The sequence below is a fragment of the Balaenoptera musculus genome, chromosome 3 (assembly GCF_009873245.2).
Source record: "Balaenoptera musculus isolate JJ_BM4_2016_0621 chromosome 3, mBalMus1.pri.v3, whole genome shotgun sequence".
Lineage (NCBI taxonomy): Eukaryota > Metazoa > Chordata > Mammalia > Artiodactyla > Balaenopteridae > Balaenoptera > Balaenoptera musculus.
The window spans coordinates 159,210,712-159,228,916 of NC_045787.1; the positions used below are offsets into that span (position 1 = coordinate 159,210,712).

At 58.9% G+C, this 18,205-nt stretch overlaps 2 protein-coding genes across 14 annotated transcripts in view; both read right to left on the minus strand.

Moving 5' to 3' along the window:
• Window positions 1-373: 373 nt before the first annotated feature.
• Window positions 374-3,415, minus strand: USE1 (unconventional SNARE in the ER 1). The gene is made up of 8 exons (XM_036846438.1): window positions 3,249-3,415; window positions 2,888-2,937; window positions 2,666-2,744; window positions 2,425-2,577; window positions 1,893-1,905; window positions 1,428-1,455; window positions 822-996; window positions 374-578 (listed from the first exon to the last, which is right to left on the minus strand). Exons 1-8 carry the CDS (start codon window positions 3,387-3,389, stop codon window positions 396-398), a joined length of 822 nt encoding a protein of 273 aa, XP_036702333.1. The 5' UTR covers window positions 3,390-3,415; the 3' UTR covers window positions 374-395.
• A 2,133-nt stretch (window positions 3,416-5,548) lies between these two features.
• The window catches only part of MYO9B (myosin IXB), an 88,517-nt gene continuing 75,860 nt past the window's right edge, over window positions 5,549-18,205 (minus strand). For 8 of the 13 annotated variants that reach the window (XM_036846434.1, XM_036846430.1, XM_036846425.1 and 5 more), the window contains 18 exons: window positions 17,793-17,865; window positions 17,523-17,644; window positions 15,618-15,751; window positions 15,146-15,336; window positions 13,801-13,899; window positions 13,517-13,690; window positions 13,366-13,407; window positions 13,046-13,157; window positions 12,213-12,286; window positions 11,495-11,687; window positions 11,256-11,384; window positions 10,951-11,056; window positions 10,526-10,657; window positions 8,319-8,442; window positions 7,765-7,812; window positions 7,283-7,425; window positions 6,447-6,574; window positions 5,549-6,326 (listed from right to left, as the gene is read on the minus strand). In XM_036846434.1, coding sequence (XP_036702329.1) covers window positions 5,911-6,326; window positions 6,447-6,574; window positions 7,283-7,425; window positions 7,765-7,812; window positions 8,319-8,442; window positions 10,526-10,657; window positions 10,951-11,056; window positions 11,256-11,384; window positions 11,495-11,687; window positions 12,213-12,286; window positions 13,046-13,157; window positions 13,366-13,407; window positions 13,517-13,690; window positions 13,801-13,899; window positions 15,146-15,336; window positions 15,618-15,751; window positions 17,523-17,644; window positions 17,793-17,865 — 2,440 coding nt within the window. In that variant the 3' untranslated portion in view covers window positions 5,549-5,910. Of the gene's footprint in view, window positions 6,327-6,434; window positions 6,575-7,282; window positions 7,426-7,764; window positions 7,813-8,318; window positions 8,443-10,525; window positions 10,658-10,950; window positions 11,057-11,255; window positions 11,385-11,494; window positions 11,688-12,212; window positions 12,287-13,045; window positions 13,158-13,365; window positions 13,408-13,516; window positions 13,691-13,800; window positions 13,900-15,145; window positions 15,337-15,617; window positions 15,752-17,522; window positions 17,645-17,792; window positions 17,866-18,205 lie in introns of all 13 variants that reach the window. The other 5 variants (XM_036846435.1, XM_036846437.1, XM_036846427.1 and 2 more) reach the window with 4 other exon arrangements.

Consider the following 18,205-nt stretch of genomic DNA (forward strand, 5'->3'; position numbering starts at 1 on the left):
ATTATCACCTTCAATCCCAAGGAAGGCCCAGCACTGACACCCCTCCTCCAGGCTGGCCTCCACGCATGGCCCCACTCCTCCCCCACCCTCCAGACCTTACTCTGACCCCACAGGAATGTGTCTGACTCTGACTCTATCAGATTGGGAGCTCCTGGGGCCTCTAGGGGCCCTGCCTTGTCCAGTGTGAGGTAGGTACCAGGGGGGAACAGGAGGCAGGTTTGCTGAGTCACTGTCTCCACCCCCCCAAGCCTGACCTCCTTCCTCCCCTGCTCATGTGCTCTCTGTGGCTCTCAGGGGCACCAAGGGCCTTCCCGTCACGTTGCCCACCGCAAAGGTACCCCTGGACAGGGGTGGAGGGCAGAGAGAGGACAGGTGAGGTGGGCCAGGCCAGGTCTTTATTTGAGTTTGGGCATGATACGGATGAAGAGGATCATGCTGATGAAGATGAAGCAGACGATAATAAGCATGGCCCAGAGCAGCCAGTTGACTGACTTCTGTGTGTGCTGCTCCAGCCGCTCAGATTCTGTCTTCAGCTTCTCCAGGTTCTGGTCGGCCATCTTGAGTGAGTGCGACAGGGTCTGAGGGTGAGGTGGGGAGAATGTCAACAGGACTGGGTCCAAGTGTGGCCTCTTCCTACTGCGCTGGAGCAAATCTACACCTCTTGGCCCTTGTCAGTGCTGTTTCCTCTGCTGGGAATGCCATTTTTGCCTTCTGCCAAACTCCTATTCATCCAGTCAAGCCCCAGCCCTAGAGACCTTCTGCTGGGAAGCCTTCTCTGATGCCCCAGGGCAGAGGCTTTAGAGTTCCCAGAGTCCTCATACCTGGTTGTCCTTCTTGATGACAGTCTGGGCAGCCAGTGTGTGGGTCTTGAGGCTCCGTGCCAGGCCTAGCATCTCCTCTGCCAGCTTCTCCTGGAGGTTCTGGTGTCGCTGCAGGACGAGGTCTAGCTCGGCTGCTGACTGCTTCTCATCCCCTGGCCTGGGCCCTGCCACCCCACTGACCCCACAGATGGGTAGACAGGTGGGTAGGAGCGGGGGTGGGGGGAGGAGGGAAGAAACTAACATGTTCTCAAGGAACCCAGAGGTTGTGGTTCCAGCCACTGCCCTGCTTGGGGCTGTTTCCTCTTTTTTGCTTTGGTTTCTGGGAAGAGCATCCTCAGAAGTGGCCTTTGATTGGTGGTTTATTTTTTTAATTTTAATTTAATTTTAATTTTAATTTTTGGCCATGCCGCACATCTTGTGGGATCTTAGTTCCCTGACCAGGGATTGAACCCGGGCCCTTGGCAGTGAGAGCACGGAGTCCTAACCACTGGACTGCTGGGGAATTCCCTGATTGGTGGTTTAGACGCTTCGTGGTGACGCTTTAGTGGCCCAAGGTCTGTCCAACCCCCCTGCCCCCAATGCTGCCCAAGGGCTGAAGATACTCACGTTCTCTTCCTCACATCCAGTTCAGGCTCTGGAAGCAAAACAGGCCAAGCAGGAAGAAAGAGAGAATGGGTTTGTTGTTTTCCAGCTTCCTGACCATTGCCTGGGATGTGTCTCCTACTCATAATGCCGTTTCCCACCTTGTCTGCTCCCCAGTGGGCGGGCTCCTGATCAGGCTTCAAAGTACTCCCTTCTGGGAAGTTTTCCTCATTTGGGCTCCCCCAGGTCCCAAGTCCTTCCCTCTAGCCAGCCTTGGCCCCTTGGGCTGGGAGTGTCCAACTTTGTTTCCTCTGGGGGCCCCTCCTCTGTCCTGGCACCGCTTCCAAGCATAACTCGGTAATGCCCCTGGACACACTCTCCCTGGGCTGTGGAAGACCCTGTGGGAGCTAGGTTAGGCGTGAGGTGTGGAGCAGCAAGGACACACGTCTGTCCCAGGCCTTGAGTCCTGTTCTGCTCAGGATGACTCACCTTCACTAGAGTCCTGTGGGAAAAAAGGAGAGGCATGAAGTCACCCACCTTGCCATGCCCCCAGACCTGTTCTCTCTGCTCCCAGAAACTGCCCACCCTCAGTCAGGACCCTGGACAAGTCCTGTGCCCTCTGAGCCTCAGTTTTCTCATCTTCAAACTGAAAACAATAGCTCATATTTTGCAGGGTTTAGCTGATCCACATAAAGTGCTCATAGAGGCATTTGTCGTCCTATTTTACAGATGAAAAAACTCATCTGTGTGTGGTGAGGCAGGGGCCAAACCTTACTCTGGCCAACTCTGGGGCTTAAGCAGAGATGTGCCATTTTTGCCTTGTACCAAAACTCTTATTCACCTAGCAAAGCCCTACCTGCAGTGCCTCTCTGTTGGGAAGCTTTCTCTGATGGTCCAGGGCAGAGTCTGTTGGGCCCCCTAGGATCCCTGCACCTGACAGTATTTGTTGTTCCGGCCACCCCCAGGCACTGAACTCCTGTCCCCAGCTGAAGCTTCCCAGGGACCAGGGAGGGAGCCCTACCGTGCCTAGCAGCTCACTCCGCATCTCACTGGTGTACCGTGCCCGTGACTGTAGGTGTACTGTCTTCGTGGCAGGTACCCGTTCCCTGGCTGTAGTTGGTACTCGGCCAGGGGCCAGGAACTGGTTGGCTAGTGCCTTCTCTGAGGAGGAGGTCTGCAGAAGAGGGCAGAGGGGTCACCAGAGGGGCAGGTCCCAGGTGAGCACGATGAAGGCTGAGGAGACAGAGGTGCCCCTTACTCACCAGCTTCTCTGCCTGCAGCATCCCCTTCAGAAAATCTACCTTGCGAGAATATTCATTGATTACCTCGGAGACCGGTTTGCTGGAAGGGGAGAAGAGGAAAAAGAAAACCTGCCCACTGTCCCCCGTTCAGGGAAGGTTCTTAGCAGGGAGGGACTGGAGACCAGGGATCCGGTACTATACTCCCTGCCCCAGATTTGAACACTTGTGGCGGTCTGCACTCACCTCGCCTGTGCCTTCAGGGCCTGCAGCATGTCCTCGAGGGCTCCCACGTACTGGGGACGAAAAGTGGGGTGTCAGCCCAGTGCCCCCCACCACCATCTGGCTCAAAGGGATTAGAGCCACTAAGGGGCGGGGCCAGGACGGGGGCGGGGCTGGAACGGGAGGAGCCAAGTATCAAGGAGGCGGGACCAGCTGAGCCCCAGGGAGGAGGTGGGGGAGCAGCGCAAACGGACGTGGCGGAGCCAACCGGCAGGAGCGTGGCCTCATTGGCTGGCGGGGTGGGGGAGTCGGGCCCGGTGGCCTCCGGCTGCGGGGACCACCCTCCGGGATTCGGGCTCTACGCGGACACACGGGCTTCCCTCACCTTTTCTAGACGCCAGTCGTCCGGGTCCCGCTTCTCCGCTGCCATCGCCTCGCAGCGGCACAGCAGCCGCACCAGGTTCAGCTCCAGCCTCGACGCTGCCATCACCACCCAGCGGTACCCCGCCCCTTCCGCCGGCGCCATCTTAAGAGATGGCGGAAGTGCCTTTCGTTGGCCTCCTTCCGGGCGGAAGTGCCCTGTTTTGCTCTCTCATTCTTATTTGGGGCTTTCTCGTTCCTGTTTGGGCGTTTGCTCTCTCACTCTTGTCTTGTTTCAATTAGAGGCGCCATCCAGTCCGTATTTACTCAGGGCTCAATCGCTTGCTTATCCTCGCGAGCATCTTAACCCTTCCCGAAGGGTTGAAAGGGTCGGGTCCTTCGTTGTCAGGCCCACGTGCAACGCGTGACTTGCTCATTACTTCCCCCCTGCTCAAAATTCCTCCCCCGCTCCCCACTCCTTCCTGGGTTCTTCCAACACTGAGCTCTTCCGCATCCAGGCAGCCTAGGGGAAGATTCTCCTGGGGGAGAGGCTCTGACCTGGGACTTTGGAATCCAAGACTTACGGGCCATGATTTCCAAACTTTACAGCTATGATATCCCGTCCCAGCCCTGACTGACACCACCTCCCACCGTGGCCTTCTGCGTTTAAGTTTTTCTGGACCTGTCTCCTCCCTTGGGAAACTGGCAGTGTGGCAGTGACATGGGCTAAACCTGGGAGCAAGAGGTCACCCCCAATGCCCAGACCCCCATGGACGGAACCCCCCCTGCGTCCCCAGGAAGCCAAGGCCCCTTGTTCGAGTCCCCCCTCCTGGAGTGGACAGGGTGAGGATGGGGGCTTCACAGGGACTGAAGCCTGGCATGCAGCCCTTAACCATCTCCCCATCCTTCAGGTCACCTGTGTCCAGGTCACACCGGTGGGCCTGGTGCCCTGTAAAGTACCATGGATGAGACCAAACTCAGGGTATTGATAAAGGGGGGGCTCTAGAGGCAGACAGGGCAGGGTCTGAATCCCAGCCCTGCCCCACTCCAGCTGTGTGGCCTTGGACTAGCCCACCAACTCTTCCTTGCATGTGCCATTGAAACTCCGGTTTGTCACGGCCTCCAACTCCCCCGCCCCAAAGGACCCACCTGCCAGCCAGTTCCCACAACTGCCCATTTGGTTGCAACCTGGGAGCTCTTCTGTGGCGGTTGGGGGTGGTGGTGGTGGTAGTGTTGCTTCTGGTTGTAGTGGGTCCACCAGGACTGACTCCCCACTCCCCACCCAGGGTGGACGGCCCCATCAGTTGACATTTAAGCCCCGGCTGGGGAGAGGCTAGGTGTGACAGGAGGCAGCTCCCAGGACAGCAGGCTCTCCTCACTGAATGTGGCTCTGCCAGGAGCTGCCTGCTTTCCCAGCTTTCTGGATCAATAAAAAGAACTTCCAGCAAAGCCCACGTCCCTTGTGTGAAAACTATGTGTGAAATTCCAGTAACAAACAGCAAAGTCAGTTGGAGGAACAAGGCAGCTCCTTCCAGGCAAGGGGCCCAATCCCTGCCCTGTACCCCTCTTGGCTGAGGCCACAGGGCTGACCCCCACCCGCCAACCCCTGCTCTTTCAGCCTGGAGCTGGCCTGAGTAGGAACTGCATGCAGACACCTCTCAGGCACTTTTTTTTTTTTAATTTCACACGGCCTGTGGGTGCCTTTTGTTCCAGACCTGGGGCCATGTGTCCAGAGAGTGGGCTGAGCCTAAGAGGGGAGCCCCGCTCCGGAGATGCCAGATGTCCAGGCTGTCACTGTAGACTTGTAGGGACATACAACCCCAGGCCTTGCCCTCCCCACCCATGAGCGGTCCTGAGTTGCGGGCTCCTGTTCTGCCACATGGGGCGGGCAGTGCCAAGGGTGGCCTCCTCCAGCCTCCTGTGTCCAGGGCACAGTGGACCAAGGAGTGATGGCCACCTTCGAGTCTCCCTGGGATGTGAGGTCTGTGGTGCCTGGAGTGGAGGCTGCCTACAACCTCGTGTCCTGTCTCCAGCCAACAGTCTTGATCACCACGGAAGGCTCACTGTTCCCTCGAATGCACGTCGGCCAGGTGGCCACTGGCCGGGCCAGAATACGAGTCCAAGACAGACTTGGGGCAGTCAGGGGCCACAAGTGTTCAAACCCCTCGTGCAGGGTCCTAGCCCTCAGACTGTCCCCCGAGCTGTCCCTCAGCGTGGGTCTGAGCCTCCAAAGCTTCGCGGCTGTGTGGCCTTTACTCTGAAGACTCATGTCCAGGTTATAAGGGAGATGCAGGGCGTTAATATAAAAGTTTGTACGTACACATATAAAAAAACAATTTGGTCTTCTGTTAAGGCTGTTACAGTTTAAAGTTATGTAAACCACGCCCAAAGAAACAGTGACCAGAAAAACGTACAAAAGGGGAGATGGGAGATGCCAGGCTGCCCGCCATGATTCGGTGCTCTGGGCGGGCGGCTCCGTGCGATGTAGGGGCTCAGCAAGGGCAGCCGGGCCTCAGCCGGCCTCTCCCTGCCTGCACTCACTTGGAGTCGGTGCCCACCTCACATCGCTCTTGGAGCTTTTCATTCCGGATCCTTCTCAGACCACTGAATGCTGGCTCTGGAGCTCTGGCACCCAGCTCTGGCACCGGGCCGTCCTTGGATATGCGGACTCTGACAGCTGTGGGCCCTCAGCCATTGGCCTGGCCCGAGGCAGGGGGCAGGCAGTAGGTTGGGGGGTCCGAGTACCTCCGCTTGGTCCCGGGTGGCCGGTCGTCCTTGTCCAGGGGCTCCTGAGGGCCCTGAGTGGGCAGGTGGGTGCCGGGTGTGATATACACAGAGCGTACCTGGTCTGGGCGGCGAGCAGGTGGCTCTCGGCGCCTCACCGGGGTGGCAGCTTCCTGGGCACCTGGCGCCCGGCCAGGGAGATAGGAGGGCAGGCCGGGCGGGAGCTTGATGTTGGCCGTGGGCATGATGGGGGTCCGCCGGGGGGTCTTCACTCTAACCGTCATGAAGGACGACGGCCTTCGTCGAGGAGGGGCGGCCGCCTCGGGGAGGGGGCTCGGGGTGGGTGCGCTGGGGCAGGGGAGAGCAGGCGCGAGGGGCCCTTTTGAGAGACAGATGGCAGGGTTACTGCAGCTTCAGGGCCGGCAGATGGACCCTCGCCCGGGGGCCTGCTGGGTGTGGACATGGGAAGGAAAAAAGCAGACGCTACCTTAATACTGACCTTCCGAGGCCCCCCGCCCAGCCCGCTCTTCCAACAGGCTCTCGGTGCTAGCTGATGTCTCTGAGTCCAGGTTCTCCTCATCGGAGCCTCGAGGGTCCAGCTCTGGCAGCCGGTACGTGATGTCCTCCCTGGGGATGACAGGGTCACAGTGTCTAAGGCTGTTCCATGGTGGAAGACCACCCCACGGAAAAGTGCCAGGCCAGTAGGGGACAGAGTAGGTCATCCTGGTCCTGGAGGGGTCTCCCTGCCCCCAGCACCCCAAACCCAACCCCAAAAGCACACCTGGCCCAAAATGCCCCTGACTCAGTGAAGCTCATGTGAGGAAGGTGTCAGGCTGCTGAGGGAAGCCAGGCATCTGGCCTAGTTAGTACTCAGCTAGTGAGGGGCTCCTGCCTCAGGACCTTTGCACATGTTGTTCCCTCTGCCTGGAGTGCCCTACCCTACTCCTAAGGCTAGGATGCCCAGGGGGCCTGGATTACACCTGTTCTCCTGGCATAATTTTTAAACAGCATCTCCCTTCATACTTCCATCTTGACCGGACAACAAACTGGTGGATCGCCCTAGCTAAGGCCAACTTTAAGACAAAGTTCAGGCATCACCCCTCTGTTTCCCTTCTCTCCCTATGGGCCACCGTGATTCCCTGTGGTCAAGCAGGGGGTTTAATGAGCTTAGGCTGTGTTTTAGGACAGCAGCACCCCGTGAGGTGGGCACTGGACCACGGGACTGAGCCTAGCCCATCAGCTTCCTAACAGCCAGATCCCCTATAGTGGGGGGGGCCAGTGGATGGGGGCTGGACAGGGCGGCCGAGTGTGGCAAGGGTTTGGAGAGACACTTGCTTCTCCTCCTTGATGGACTGGATCCGCTCAATTAGGATCTCTTTCTCGCGATCCTCTTCACCGCCGGCCACTTCCTCCTCTGGCAGCACCCCCAGCTCCTCCAGGCCACCGCTGCTGCTCATCCGGGCCTTGGGGTTCTTGATCTGCAAAGAGAAGCGGCAGGTCTGGCCAGCCCCTCTGGGTGGGTGGGGGTCAGTGCTTGTGGATGGAGAGAGGGTGGTGCGAGCAGCTCCGGGGGAGGTTAGTTCTGACATGGATGGCTAGGCTTAGAGAGGCTTCTCCGGGGATCATGCAGGGACCGAGTGGCCGGCACGTGGCTCATTAGTCATCTTCAGCACAGGCAATGGGTTTCCCCCAGCATGCACTTCCAGAAGGTTAGGACACGCTCGCTCTATCCTACGAGGACCCTAGGGGTTGAGAGGAACCCCAGCATGCACCGCACTGGGAGACATGCGAGGAGGACCCACCATACGTGTACATACCAGGACCCCCTCATAAGGAGACGAAAACCCCAGTTTGAGAGGCCAGGGCTGGGGGAGAGATGAAGAGTGGGTGACCACACAGGGCCATGACCAGGGCACAGGCGCTAGTCATGGGCATAAGGCCACGTCTGACTGTCGGGACAAGGACAGGACCCTCCCACAGGAGCCTGGGACTGGCCTCTTATCCCTCTACCCCCCCACTGTGAGGCCACTTCTGCTGTGGCAACGTTTCCCTGTGGGGGGGCCCAGGGCAGCCAGGGACATGGCTGGAGGATGACCAGGACCACCACCAAGTAGGTGACAGGACCCCCACTGCTGAGAGCGGCAGCTGGCCTTGAGGCTGAGCTAGGATGGTGGTCTTTTGGCCGAGGTGAGGAATCAGCCCCTAAACATGCTGCCACGAGACCTCAGGTCAGGCTGTCAGTGGCCCAGGGTGTGCTGGGAGAGTGTGCTGGACGGATAAGTGAGACCCCGCCCAATGTCCAAACCCCGCCCACCGGTCCCCACTCCCACAAGGCCCCGCCCCCACCGAAGCCCCGCCCTGCGTTGCTCACAGCGTTTTGTCGCAGGAGAGAGAGCCTCCGGAAGGCGATGCTCTCGGCGGCCTCCAGCTGGGTGATCTCCTCCATCTTCACTTTGTACTTCCTCATCTGTTCTTTGATCAGCATCTCCACGCACCTGTGGAGAAGGCGACTCAGCTACCGCCTCGGGGGGTATGGTCAACATGGGGGCCTGCATCTAGGGAGATGCTGGCCCGAGACTGGGGCATGGTGGCTGAGACAGAGACCCAGAGACCAGGCAGGGCCACGGACATGGCTGTGGCTCCCATCGTGGCCCCAGTTCACTCACTGTGTGACCTCGTGTAGCTCACCCCACCTCTCTGAGCCTGAATCCTTGTCTTAATAAGCCTCCTCGTCTGAAGGAGGAAGTACAGTACCATGGAGGTTGGGTGATTTGTCCCAGGGGCTGCAGGCAGCTGCCCCAAGGGCTCTAGAACTGCGCTGTGACCCAAGGCACATCTGCTCAGTGGTCAGGGCCAGCCTCAGTGGTCAGTACCGAGGCAGGGAGGGTGTGGTGGGACCGGACAGACTCAGCCTGGATGGAGAAGCAGTCATGACTCAGGTTTCCCACTGTCATGACCACATAAGAAAAAAAAAAAAACGCAAGGAACATGCTGGAAGCAAATCCGTCAACAGCATACCGCTGCCCAGGTAGCGTCAGGGCCACACTGGACTCTCCTCCACTCTGCCTACCAGCAGCTGTTCATTGATCTCTTGAGTGTGGCCCGGGGTGTGGGGTGTGCACTGTCAGGCGTAGCCCTCGGGCCTTCCTGCGTTTTGCCTCCTGAAACCACCTTGGGTGACAGGTTCTTCTTATTATTTTTTTAAAATTTATTTATTTTATTTATTATTTATCTTTGGCTGCGTTGGGTCTTCACTGCTGCGCGCGGGCTTTCTCTAGTTGCGGCGAGCGGGGGCTACTCTTTGTTGTGGTGCGTGAGCTTCAGTAGCTGTGGCTTGCGGGCTCCAGACGCGCAGGCTCAGTAGTTGTGGCGCACGGGCCCAGCTGCTCCGTGGCATGTGGGATCTTCCCAGACCAGGGCTCGAACCTGTGTCCCCTGCATTGGCAGGCGGATTCTTAACCACTGCGCCACCAGGGAAGTCCCCAGGTTATTTTTACAACTCGAAGTCTAAACAATGTCCTTTTAGTGATGGATGTCTGCTGACCTCCTTCTGAGTTTTTTTTTCCCTCTTAATTAATTTTTATATTTTGGCTGTGCTGCGAGGAATGTGGGATCTTCATTTCCCAACCAGGGATCGAACCCATGCCCCCTGCAGTGGACGCGTGGAGTCTTAACCACTGGACCACCAGGGAAGTCCCTTTCTGAGTTCTTTTGAGGCACTTTCTTTTTTTCGTGTGTGTGTTTTTAAAAAAAATATTTATTTATTTATTTATTTGGCTGCGTGGGATCTTAGTTGTGGCATGCACGTGGGATCTAGTTCCCGGACCAGGGATCGAACCTGGGCCCCCTGCATTGGGAGCACTGAGTCCTAACCGCTGGACCACCAGGGAAGTCCCTTGAGGCGCTTTCTGAGAACTTTTTTTTTTTTTTTGAAGCACTTTCTGAGAACTTTCGAAGATCGTTTGCGGGGAAGAAGGAACCTCGAGAAAACCGCTTCTGTTTGCTGCAGGCTCTCACTGCTCCCAGAGGCTGGGAATGTGGGGCTTCACCATCTGCCCCTCACCCTGGACAGAGGATGAGGGGTTTCTCCCCTTTTTTGGTTTTTCACCCTCAAGAGAACTCAGAAGTGATGCTCTTGCTGCTTGAGGAGACGCTGCCAGGTCTCCACCCGGGTCTGGGCACGTGTGAGCCCTACGATGCCACCATGAGGCCAGGCTGCTTCTTGTCCCTCGTCTGTCAGGAGAGCCCTGCTCGCCGCTCACAGCAGCCAGCACACACGCAGACTTTGTTAGAAGTTCGGTTTTAGTACAAAAGTCACGTGTGTTCGTTAGCAAAGAAAGAAGGGTGGAGAGACCAAACGAAGTTTACCCAGGACCCCAGTGCTCAGGACACCTCCCGGGGCCGTTGTGATTGGGCTGTGTTCTTCTAGACTTTCCTCTGCAGGCACACTTACACACTACTGAGGCCAGGCCAGTCCTAGGATTCTGGAGAGGGCTCTCGTCTTTAGTTGTGGGATCCCTGGCTCGGCTGCCCTGAGCGCATGTTGGGGGGTGGGGGCCAGCCGGTCCTGGTACTCACGTGGTGATTTTGAGGACATCCTTCATGCTGGTCAGCGGGTCCGAGTTGTCGGGGCAGCGCAGGAGGCAGGGCGCAAAGATGATGGCCAGTGCGCTGGGTGACATTCGGTTCACGTCCTCAAGCAGGGCTACCCTGTGCAGCAAGCGGCAGTTAGGGGGTGGCCACAGGGAGCCCCAAGCCCAGAGTCCAGATCCCGGGAAGGTGCTGGGAAGATGCTGCCGCAGCTGGCAGGTGAGAAACGCTCGCCCCTGCAGGGTGGAGAGGCGCCACAAAGAAGCCGGGGGCCCCCCTCCTGGACCCCCCAGTATGGGCTCACATCCTGGTGTGGAGCCACCAGAGAACGCCAGCCCGGGGAACACCGTGGCGTGGCTCTTGCTGGGACCCCACCCCCCAGAGGGCGGGGCAACAGGAGGGCAGGCACTTGCTTGACCAGGTGGAAGATGAGCCTCTCCAAGGAGTTGTGGTTGGCTTCTGGCAGGTGCTCCAGGACGGCGTAGATGGCGGCCAGCTGCTCCTGCTTCTCTGGCAGCTCTAGGAGGGTCCCGGGGGTCAGCTCCCTGCGGCCCTCACCCGACAGGCCCCAGGGCGCCGGGTAGCCTCGGACTGTCTGGGGCCCGGTTTCTCAGCTGGGGGCAACGGGGTCCCTCCTCCCTGACCGGCCACAGCACATGCTCGAGGCTCTGACCCCCGACCTCGACCACCTGCCGGCTCTCGCCACGGTGGGACTCACCGACGGCGCGGAGGAAGTCGCCGTACTGGGCGAAGGTCATGAGGGGCTCGGGCAGCTCCCGCAGCCACTGCTTGAGCACCCCGGTGATGGCGTGGATGGGAAAGTTCTCCAGTTTGACCGCCGTGGGGTCTGCGGGGAGGGCGCGGCGGCCGGTGAGCTCGGGGAAGGCAGGAGGGCTGAGCCTGGAGCCCCACGCGGCGCCCTCCTGCCCTTGACACCTACCCGTCCGCAGCACCCACCTGTCTGCAGTGCCTGCCGGAGCTCCCTCGTGCGGTTGGCGGCACCCGACTTGCGGTAGAGGCCCTCAGTGTACAAGCCGTGCATCTCCACGTGTTCCAGAAGCTTCTCCAGCACGATGGGCACTGAGACCTTGTCGCTGGTCAGGCTGTCCACGCACACGCCAAAGTGGCCCGGCTCAGTGCCTGGCTCGATCTGCGACGATGGGGATGGGGGTGAGGGTTGGGCCTGGGCTGGTTGTCCTCCCTGTCACCCCCCGCCAGCCTGGCTTCCTCTGTGGCCGCTGTCCCCCCTTGCTCCTCGTCCTCTCTTGCACGGCTGCCAGAGGCGCCGGGCTGTGGAGGTCCCCGGATGGCTGCTGGCAGGGGGTCCCTGTGTGAAGTGCCACAGTCCCCTCCGCCCAGCTGATCCTGGCTTGTGCCAGCCCGTAGGACCCCGCCTCCCTCGTGCAGGGTAGGGGTTTCCTTCCACCTGGAGGAGGGAAGAGCAGGGCCAAGGCCTGGGGGTGCACACACAAGCCTGGCCCCAGCTTTGGGGGGCCCTCTGGGGGCTCTGACAGGACCGGGGTGCGCTCTGCTTCGGGGCCAGCCCCTCCCACCAGCTCCGTGCTCCCACCTGACACCCAGCCTTGGCCTGGCACCTCGCACACCCTCTCCTCCACATCTCTCAGAACGGCCTCCCCCAGGTGTTCTGGAAAGTTCCCGGCCCCAGCGGGCTCACCTTCTTCCCACTTGTGTAAGAGCAGTAGGTCTGAATCTTGTGCACACACTTCTTGTGGCAGGTCATCTTGCACACTAGGAGGTCATGGTGGGGGAGGGGGAGAGGGTAGTCACTGACAGCGCATCGGGGACCCATGGGTCCCGTGGCCGCCTGTCCCCATGTCTCAGGACAGTGACAACTGCCTGGGTATTTACGATGGACACGGAGTGGCGGGCTGCTCCTCACAGGGGCCAAGGGGAGGTTACCCAGGCTCGAAAAGAAAGCCAACCCTGACTGGTCCTGGCAGGAAAACAGCAGTGCGAGAGGCCTGCCTGACCCAGCCTGGGCCCGGGGGGCTGACTGGCTTCCCACCCGGCCTTGGCCACCTCCCGGCTGCCTGACTGTGAGCCAGCTGGGTCACCCTGGGCTGCACCTGTCTCTCAGGGTCCCTGTGGGGACTGACTGGCCTCGCCTGGCACATGGGGGAGGGGCCGGCACTTCAGGCAGCGAGAGCAGCATGAACAAAGACCCGGAGATAGGGCCCAGGGTGACTTGCCCAGGTAGGCGTGCAGAGGGGAGACTGCGGAGTTGGGGCGGGGGCCTGGGGGTCAGTTGAGGACCGGCCTCTGCCCCAGCATGACAGCGGGGGGTTTGAGTGGGTGAGGTGCGGCCTTACTGCCCCTGTGGTGAGGGGCAGTGCTCTGGGAGGATCGGCCCTGTAGCTGGGGTGAAGGCCTGGGTGCACCATGAGGGGTTGGGGACATGGTGGGGGGTCAGGGGTTGTGCGGTGGGAGTCGGGGGGCCTGGGGGGGGTCAGGGGCGCGGTGGTCGATCGGTGGGCGAGGGGCACTCACCGCTGCAGAGCAGGGCCTTGTCCATGAGCCAGATGTAGGAGAGGCACTGCTCGCACGACTGGGGGATGCTCACTTGGTAGCTGGCGAACACGTGCCCGTTGTGCTGCTGGACCTGGAGCAGTGGGGGCGGGGGGCCGAGTGGGAAGGTGGACCCCCAACGGGGTCGCCACGGGGCCGCACAGCGGGGACGCTGCCTGCGGCGTCTCAGGACCGGGATCCCTTAAGGCCGGGTAGGAAAACACACGCCCGCCCGCGTGCACATGCGCACACACAGACACGCGCACACACGTGCGCGTGCACGCGAGAACACACATACTCACAGCACGCTCCTGCTTCCGCTTCTTCTTCTGAGCTTTGCTCTGCTGTGAGGGAGCACAAAGGCCAGCTCTGTGTGGGGTCCCCTGGGGACACCCCGACCCCAGCGACGTCCTGGTGCCAGGACCCTCCCTCGCCCGGAGCGGTAGCACCCACCTTGGGAGGCTCGAAGTCGTTCTTGGTGTGCCCGCGGGTGAACTCGTCCAGCAGCGACTGGAAGAGATTGAGGACCAGGTTGGTGTCCTTCTCGCCGCGCTCGGCCGCCAGGTTGCTCACGACGATCTGGTAGTTCTCCATCAGGTCCTTGTAGCCGACATGGATCTTCCCGTTCTGCGGCAATGCAGGGTGTGACCCTCTGTGAGACAGACGGACGGGGGTGCCCGGGGGAGGGCATGGGGTCTGCCGCGGGGGCCCTCCCTGGGGCTGGGGGCTCCACGTACAGGGACGGAATACATGGTCTTGAGGTTGCTTCGGAACTTCTCGGTGGCTTCGATGAATAAGCTCTCGATGGGAGTCTTCTGGGAACGCAGGTCATTTATCTGGAGAGGAAGGGAGAGATGTGCTGATCCCACGTTTCCTCAGGCCGGGCATCTGGGCGGCCATAGCTCTGCCCTGTCCCAAGTCGTTCCCTGGCTCCCCTGGGCTTGCAGGGAAACATCCCGGCCCTCTTGGCAGCCCTGATGTCTCGGGGATCACTCACTGTGGGGGCTGAGCAGCACCCCTGGCCTCCCCCACCAGATGCCGGTAGCTCCTGGGGACCAAAAACATCTGCCGATGTTGCCAGGTGTCCCCTGGGGGCAGACTCACCCCTGGTTGAGAAACACTGGTTTAACTGGGGCCCTTCCTGCCGCCCCACCCCGGCGCTCAATGCCCGGCTGTGCTCCAGGACGGGGGCTGCCTCAAATGGCCCGGTCATTTCACCATGCCTCCACCCCTCAACTGTCCCTGTCAGCCTGCTGTCTCCCTCTGAAGCTCTCAAACACCACACTGTTTGCTGTGGGATTGCCTGCAGCTGGGGCCATGGATACCCTGAGTGCAGGCTGTGATTTCTTCACCTCTGTCTCACACGCTAAGTGCTCGATCACTGCCTGGAACTGCATGCATCTTGTAAAAGTGGGTTCTAAATAAAATAATTTGTTCGCGCTCAGCTGCAGCTGAGCGGCAGGACAAAGAAAGGTTACATGACCTAGGAGCAGCCTGGCAGGACTCGGGTGTGTCAGGTGCCTTGCCTGGAAGATTATTCTGGATGCTAGTGCTTCCCTTTTCTCACATGTGTGAGAAAGTGGGCCACCGTCCCCAAGGGGCGCTCTGAGACAGCAAACCAAGTGTCTTTAAACAGTGGATCTCAAACTTCCTGGGCAGGAACTGCAGGACAGAGTGCCTCTGCTGGGCGCCCAACCCATGTGTGCACATGCACGTGTGCTCTAGATGATTCCGGCAGGGGCGGGGGTCCCAGAATCAGATGATTCAGGTGTGACTCGCTTCCACACGTTCTGTGCAGCCCCCCATAGTAAGACACACATTTTGTAGCAAAATGTAAGCATTCCCACCGAGCAGGATGAATGTAGGCTATAAGCGATCTCTCGGGAACCCCTGCCAGGTTTTACAGAAAAGCAGCTGATGCCAAACTTAGGAACAAGCGTGTGGTTTCCAGAACTTTCTGTGTGTTGGAACCGTGGACCTGGACTTTCCAGTCCCGCCTGATAAAGGCTTTGGTGTGACGGTTTGCAAAACTGCCAGGTGGAGACGGCCTTCTGGGGAGGCCCAGGGCCCTGGCTGGCCCACCTTGTTGAGCAGGAACTCATCCAGGTACTTGAGCTCGTTGGCGTTGGTGATCTTGCGGAACACTGACTCTCGCCACTTCTCCGACACCGTGATTTTGCCAATCTTGAGGTTTCGGTTCTTCTTCCCTTTGCCTCCTGGCTCCTTGGCGTGCTTCTCGCCGGTGGCGTGGCGGTGCTGGTGGCTGGAGGGGGCTGGGGAGGGGGACGGGAGGCAGGAGAGGCTGGTAAGGGCAGTGGGTTCCTGGGGAGGACTGAGGTTGGCCTCTGGGGCATGGTCACGAGTGCAGAGAACCAGGGCCCTGTGCTGTCACATACTGAGGTCCGCGGCCAGAGAGCGCCTCTGGGGATGGGGACCAGTCCCAAAGCCCCACAACCAGGGCTTGGCCCACAGCTGACTCAAGGCCCCATCTGGGGACGGTCCTCAGGGGCCCCAGTGGCTCTGCTGTCCGTCCCTGAGGCTGCGGGAGACCAACCTTCTAGATTCTTCTTCATGGTGGCGGCTTCCAGTACGACTTGCCCGGGTACTGTGTTCTCTGTCTCCTCTGTGCCCTCCAGGTTGTATTTCTTATCCTTGTTCTTATGCAGGAAAAGTCTCTTAAACGTGGATCTGTAGGACAAAGTAAGGGATTCCGCTTAAGCCTCAGGAAATGAAGGCAGATGTGAGGCCAAAGCAAGGGTCCACTTACTGTAATGAGAAATAGCCCTTTTCTTGGTTATCATTGGAAGGGGATGCCACTAAAAATACGGTTGATCTGTGTGAACTGACAGGGGAGTCGGGCAAAAGAGCGAGATGCTGAGCAGATGTCACAGCGTGACCCCATTTTCATATTAAAAAAAAATTACCCCCATCCCCTCCCTCAAGATTATTTTATAGGCACAAGGTTAGGGGAAAAAAACCTTAAAGAATAAATACCAAATCATGTACTATGGATACTGGGTACGTGATGGGGTGAATGGTGGCTCCACCCAAAAGATATGTCCATGTGCTAACCCTCGGGGCCTATAAGCATGATCTTATCTGGGAAAATGGTCTTTGCAGATGTGACTAAATGCCATGGACTGAATATTTGTGTCCCCCCATATCTGTATGCTGAAGCCTAACTCTCAGTGTGATGGTTATCAGGAGGTGGGGCCTTTGGGAGCTGATTAGGTCACGAGGGTGGAGCCATCATGAATGGGATTAATGCCCTTATAAGAGACACCAGAGAGCTCCCTCACCACTTCCTCCACGTGAGGACACAGCAAGAAGAAGGTGTCTATGAACCAGATACCAAATCTGCTGGCACCTTGATCTTGGACTTCCAGGCTCCAGGTCAGTCTGTGGTGTTTTGTTACAGCAGCCCGAATGGACTAAGACACTAAATGAAGGATCTCAAGATTCTGAGTCATCCTGGATTACCCAGATGCGCTCTAAAGCCAATGACAAGTGTCTTTATAAGAGACAGAAAAAGAGAAGACACAGGGGAGAGATGAATGTCATGTGAAGACAGAGGCTGAGATTGGAGGGGGGGGTGATGCAGCCACAAGCCAACGAATGCCTGGAGCCCCCAGAAGCTGGAAGAGGCAAGGAAGGATCCTCCCCGAGATCCTTTGGAGGGAGACGCGGCCCTGCCCACACCTTGATTTCACACTTCTGGCCTCCAGAACCACGAGAGAGTAAACTCCTATTGTTTGAAGACACCCTGTTTGTGGTACTTTGTTTTGGTGGTGGGGTCTCCTGAAAGCAGGGGGCTCTCTCCTCCCACTGCAGCCCGTTCCTCACTGTCCTCAGGGTCCCGTCCTGAGTTTGGGTCAAAGCTCCCCTGACCCAGGGCCCAACCCCTCTGCTCTGTGAACCGCCTAGAGCACTGTGGCAGAGGCTTTCTGGGGACAGAGCCTTGGCCCAGTTTTTGCTATCTAAGGACCAAGGAGGGGTTCCCGGATGTGGGGACGGAGGAGCTGGGAGCTGGTTCTCATTCCATAAACAGCCAAATGGACACTGTCTGTCTGTGGCCTCAGAGGAGGTGACCCACACTGGCTCTAGGTTTCAATGGGAATCATTTCACCCCAATGTGGCCACAACCCAAGCTCCGCATGGGTTTCTCCTCACGGAACTGCTAAGCGAACGTCTCCCCAAAAGAGCTTCATATAAGGTGCAATCGGCTTATGGGAATTTCCTGGTGGTTCAGTGGTTAGGACTCGGCGCTTTCACTGCCAGGGCCCAGGTTCAATCCTGGTCAGGGAACTAAGATCCTTCAAGCCATGTGGCCAAAAAAAAACAAAAAAAAGTGAGAAAAGTGTGATCAGCTTAGGAGATCAGACTGCTCTGGGACTGGAGGACCTGGACACCCTGGGTGTCCTCTGGTGGCCTGAGCCCACCCCCCAAACCCCACACTTACTTAGAATCGACGGAGCCTGGGGACAGCCCAGCATCTGTCCCCAAGGATGCGTCACCCGACTTCTTCTTCTGGATGGCCAGCTTCTTCGTGCTGGGCTCCCCGTCCATGGTTTCTGCCGAAGGCTGTAGGGGAGGGGGGCTGGGTAAGCAAAGGCAGGCGGCCTCTCCGGAGGGAAGTTGGGGGTGCCGGTGCTGCCATGCATTCTATCCACCGTTCCCTTCTGGTGGCGCTTGGACCCTCAGGGGTGAGAGCTGCCGCCTAAAGCTTTACCTGAGTCTTGGTCTGGGACGGGGACGAGAGGAGCTTGGAGACGTCGCTCGTGGATAAGGAAATGCGCCTCTCCCTGCGAGATCACAGAAATGTGGCTTTTACTGACAAGGGTGAGTAGGAGACATTTGGGGTTGTCATGACTGAGAGGGAGAGGGTAGTGCTACTGGCATCTGGTGGGCGAAAACCAGGGATGCTGCTCTGCCCCCCACGGTGCCCAGGACGGCCCCCACCACAGAGATCGAGACGGCCCCAGGGGTCCACTGTGCCAAGGCCGAGAAAGCCTGTCCTAGCAAAAGGCCTGCATCTTCCTGCATCTCTGTATTCCTTTGGACAGGCAGCCCTCTGGGACAAGGGGCTGGTGATTTGGAGTCACCGATATTTAGCCAACTGGGGTCCAAGTGTGTCGAGAGCTG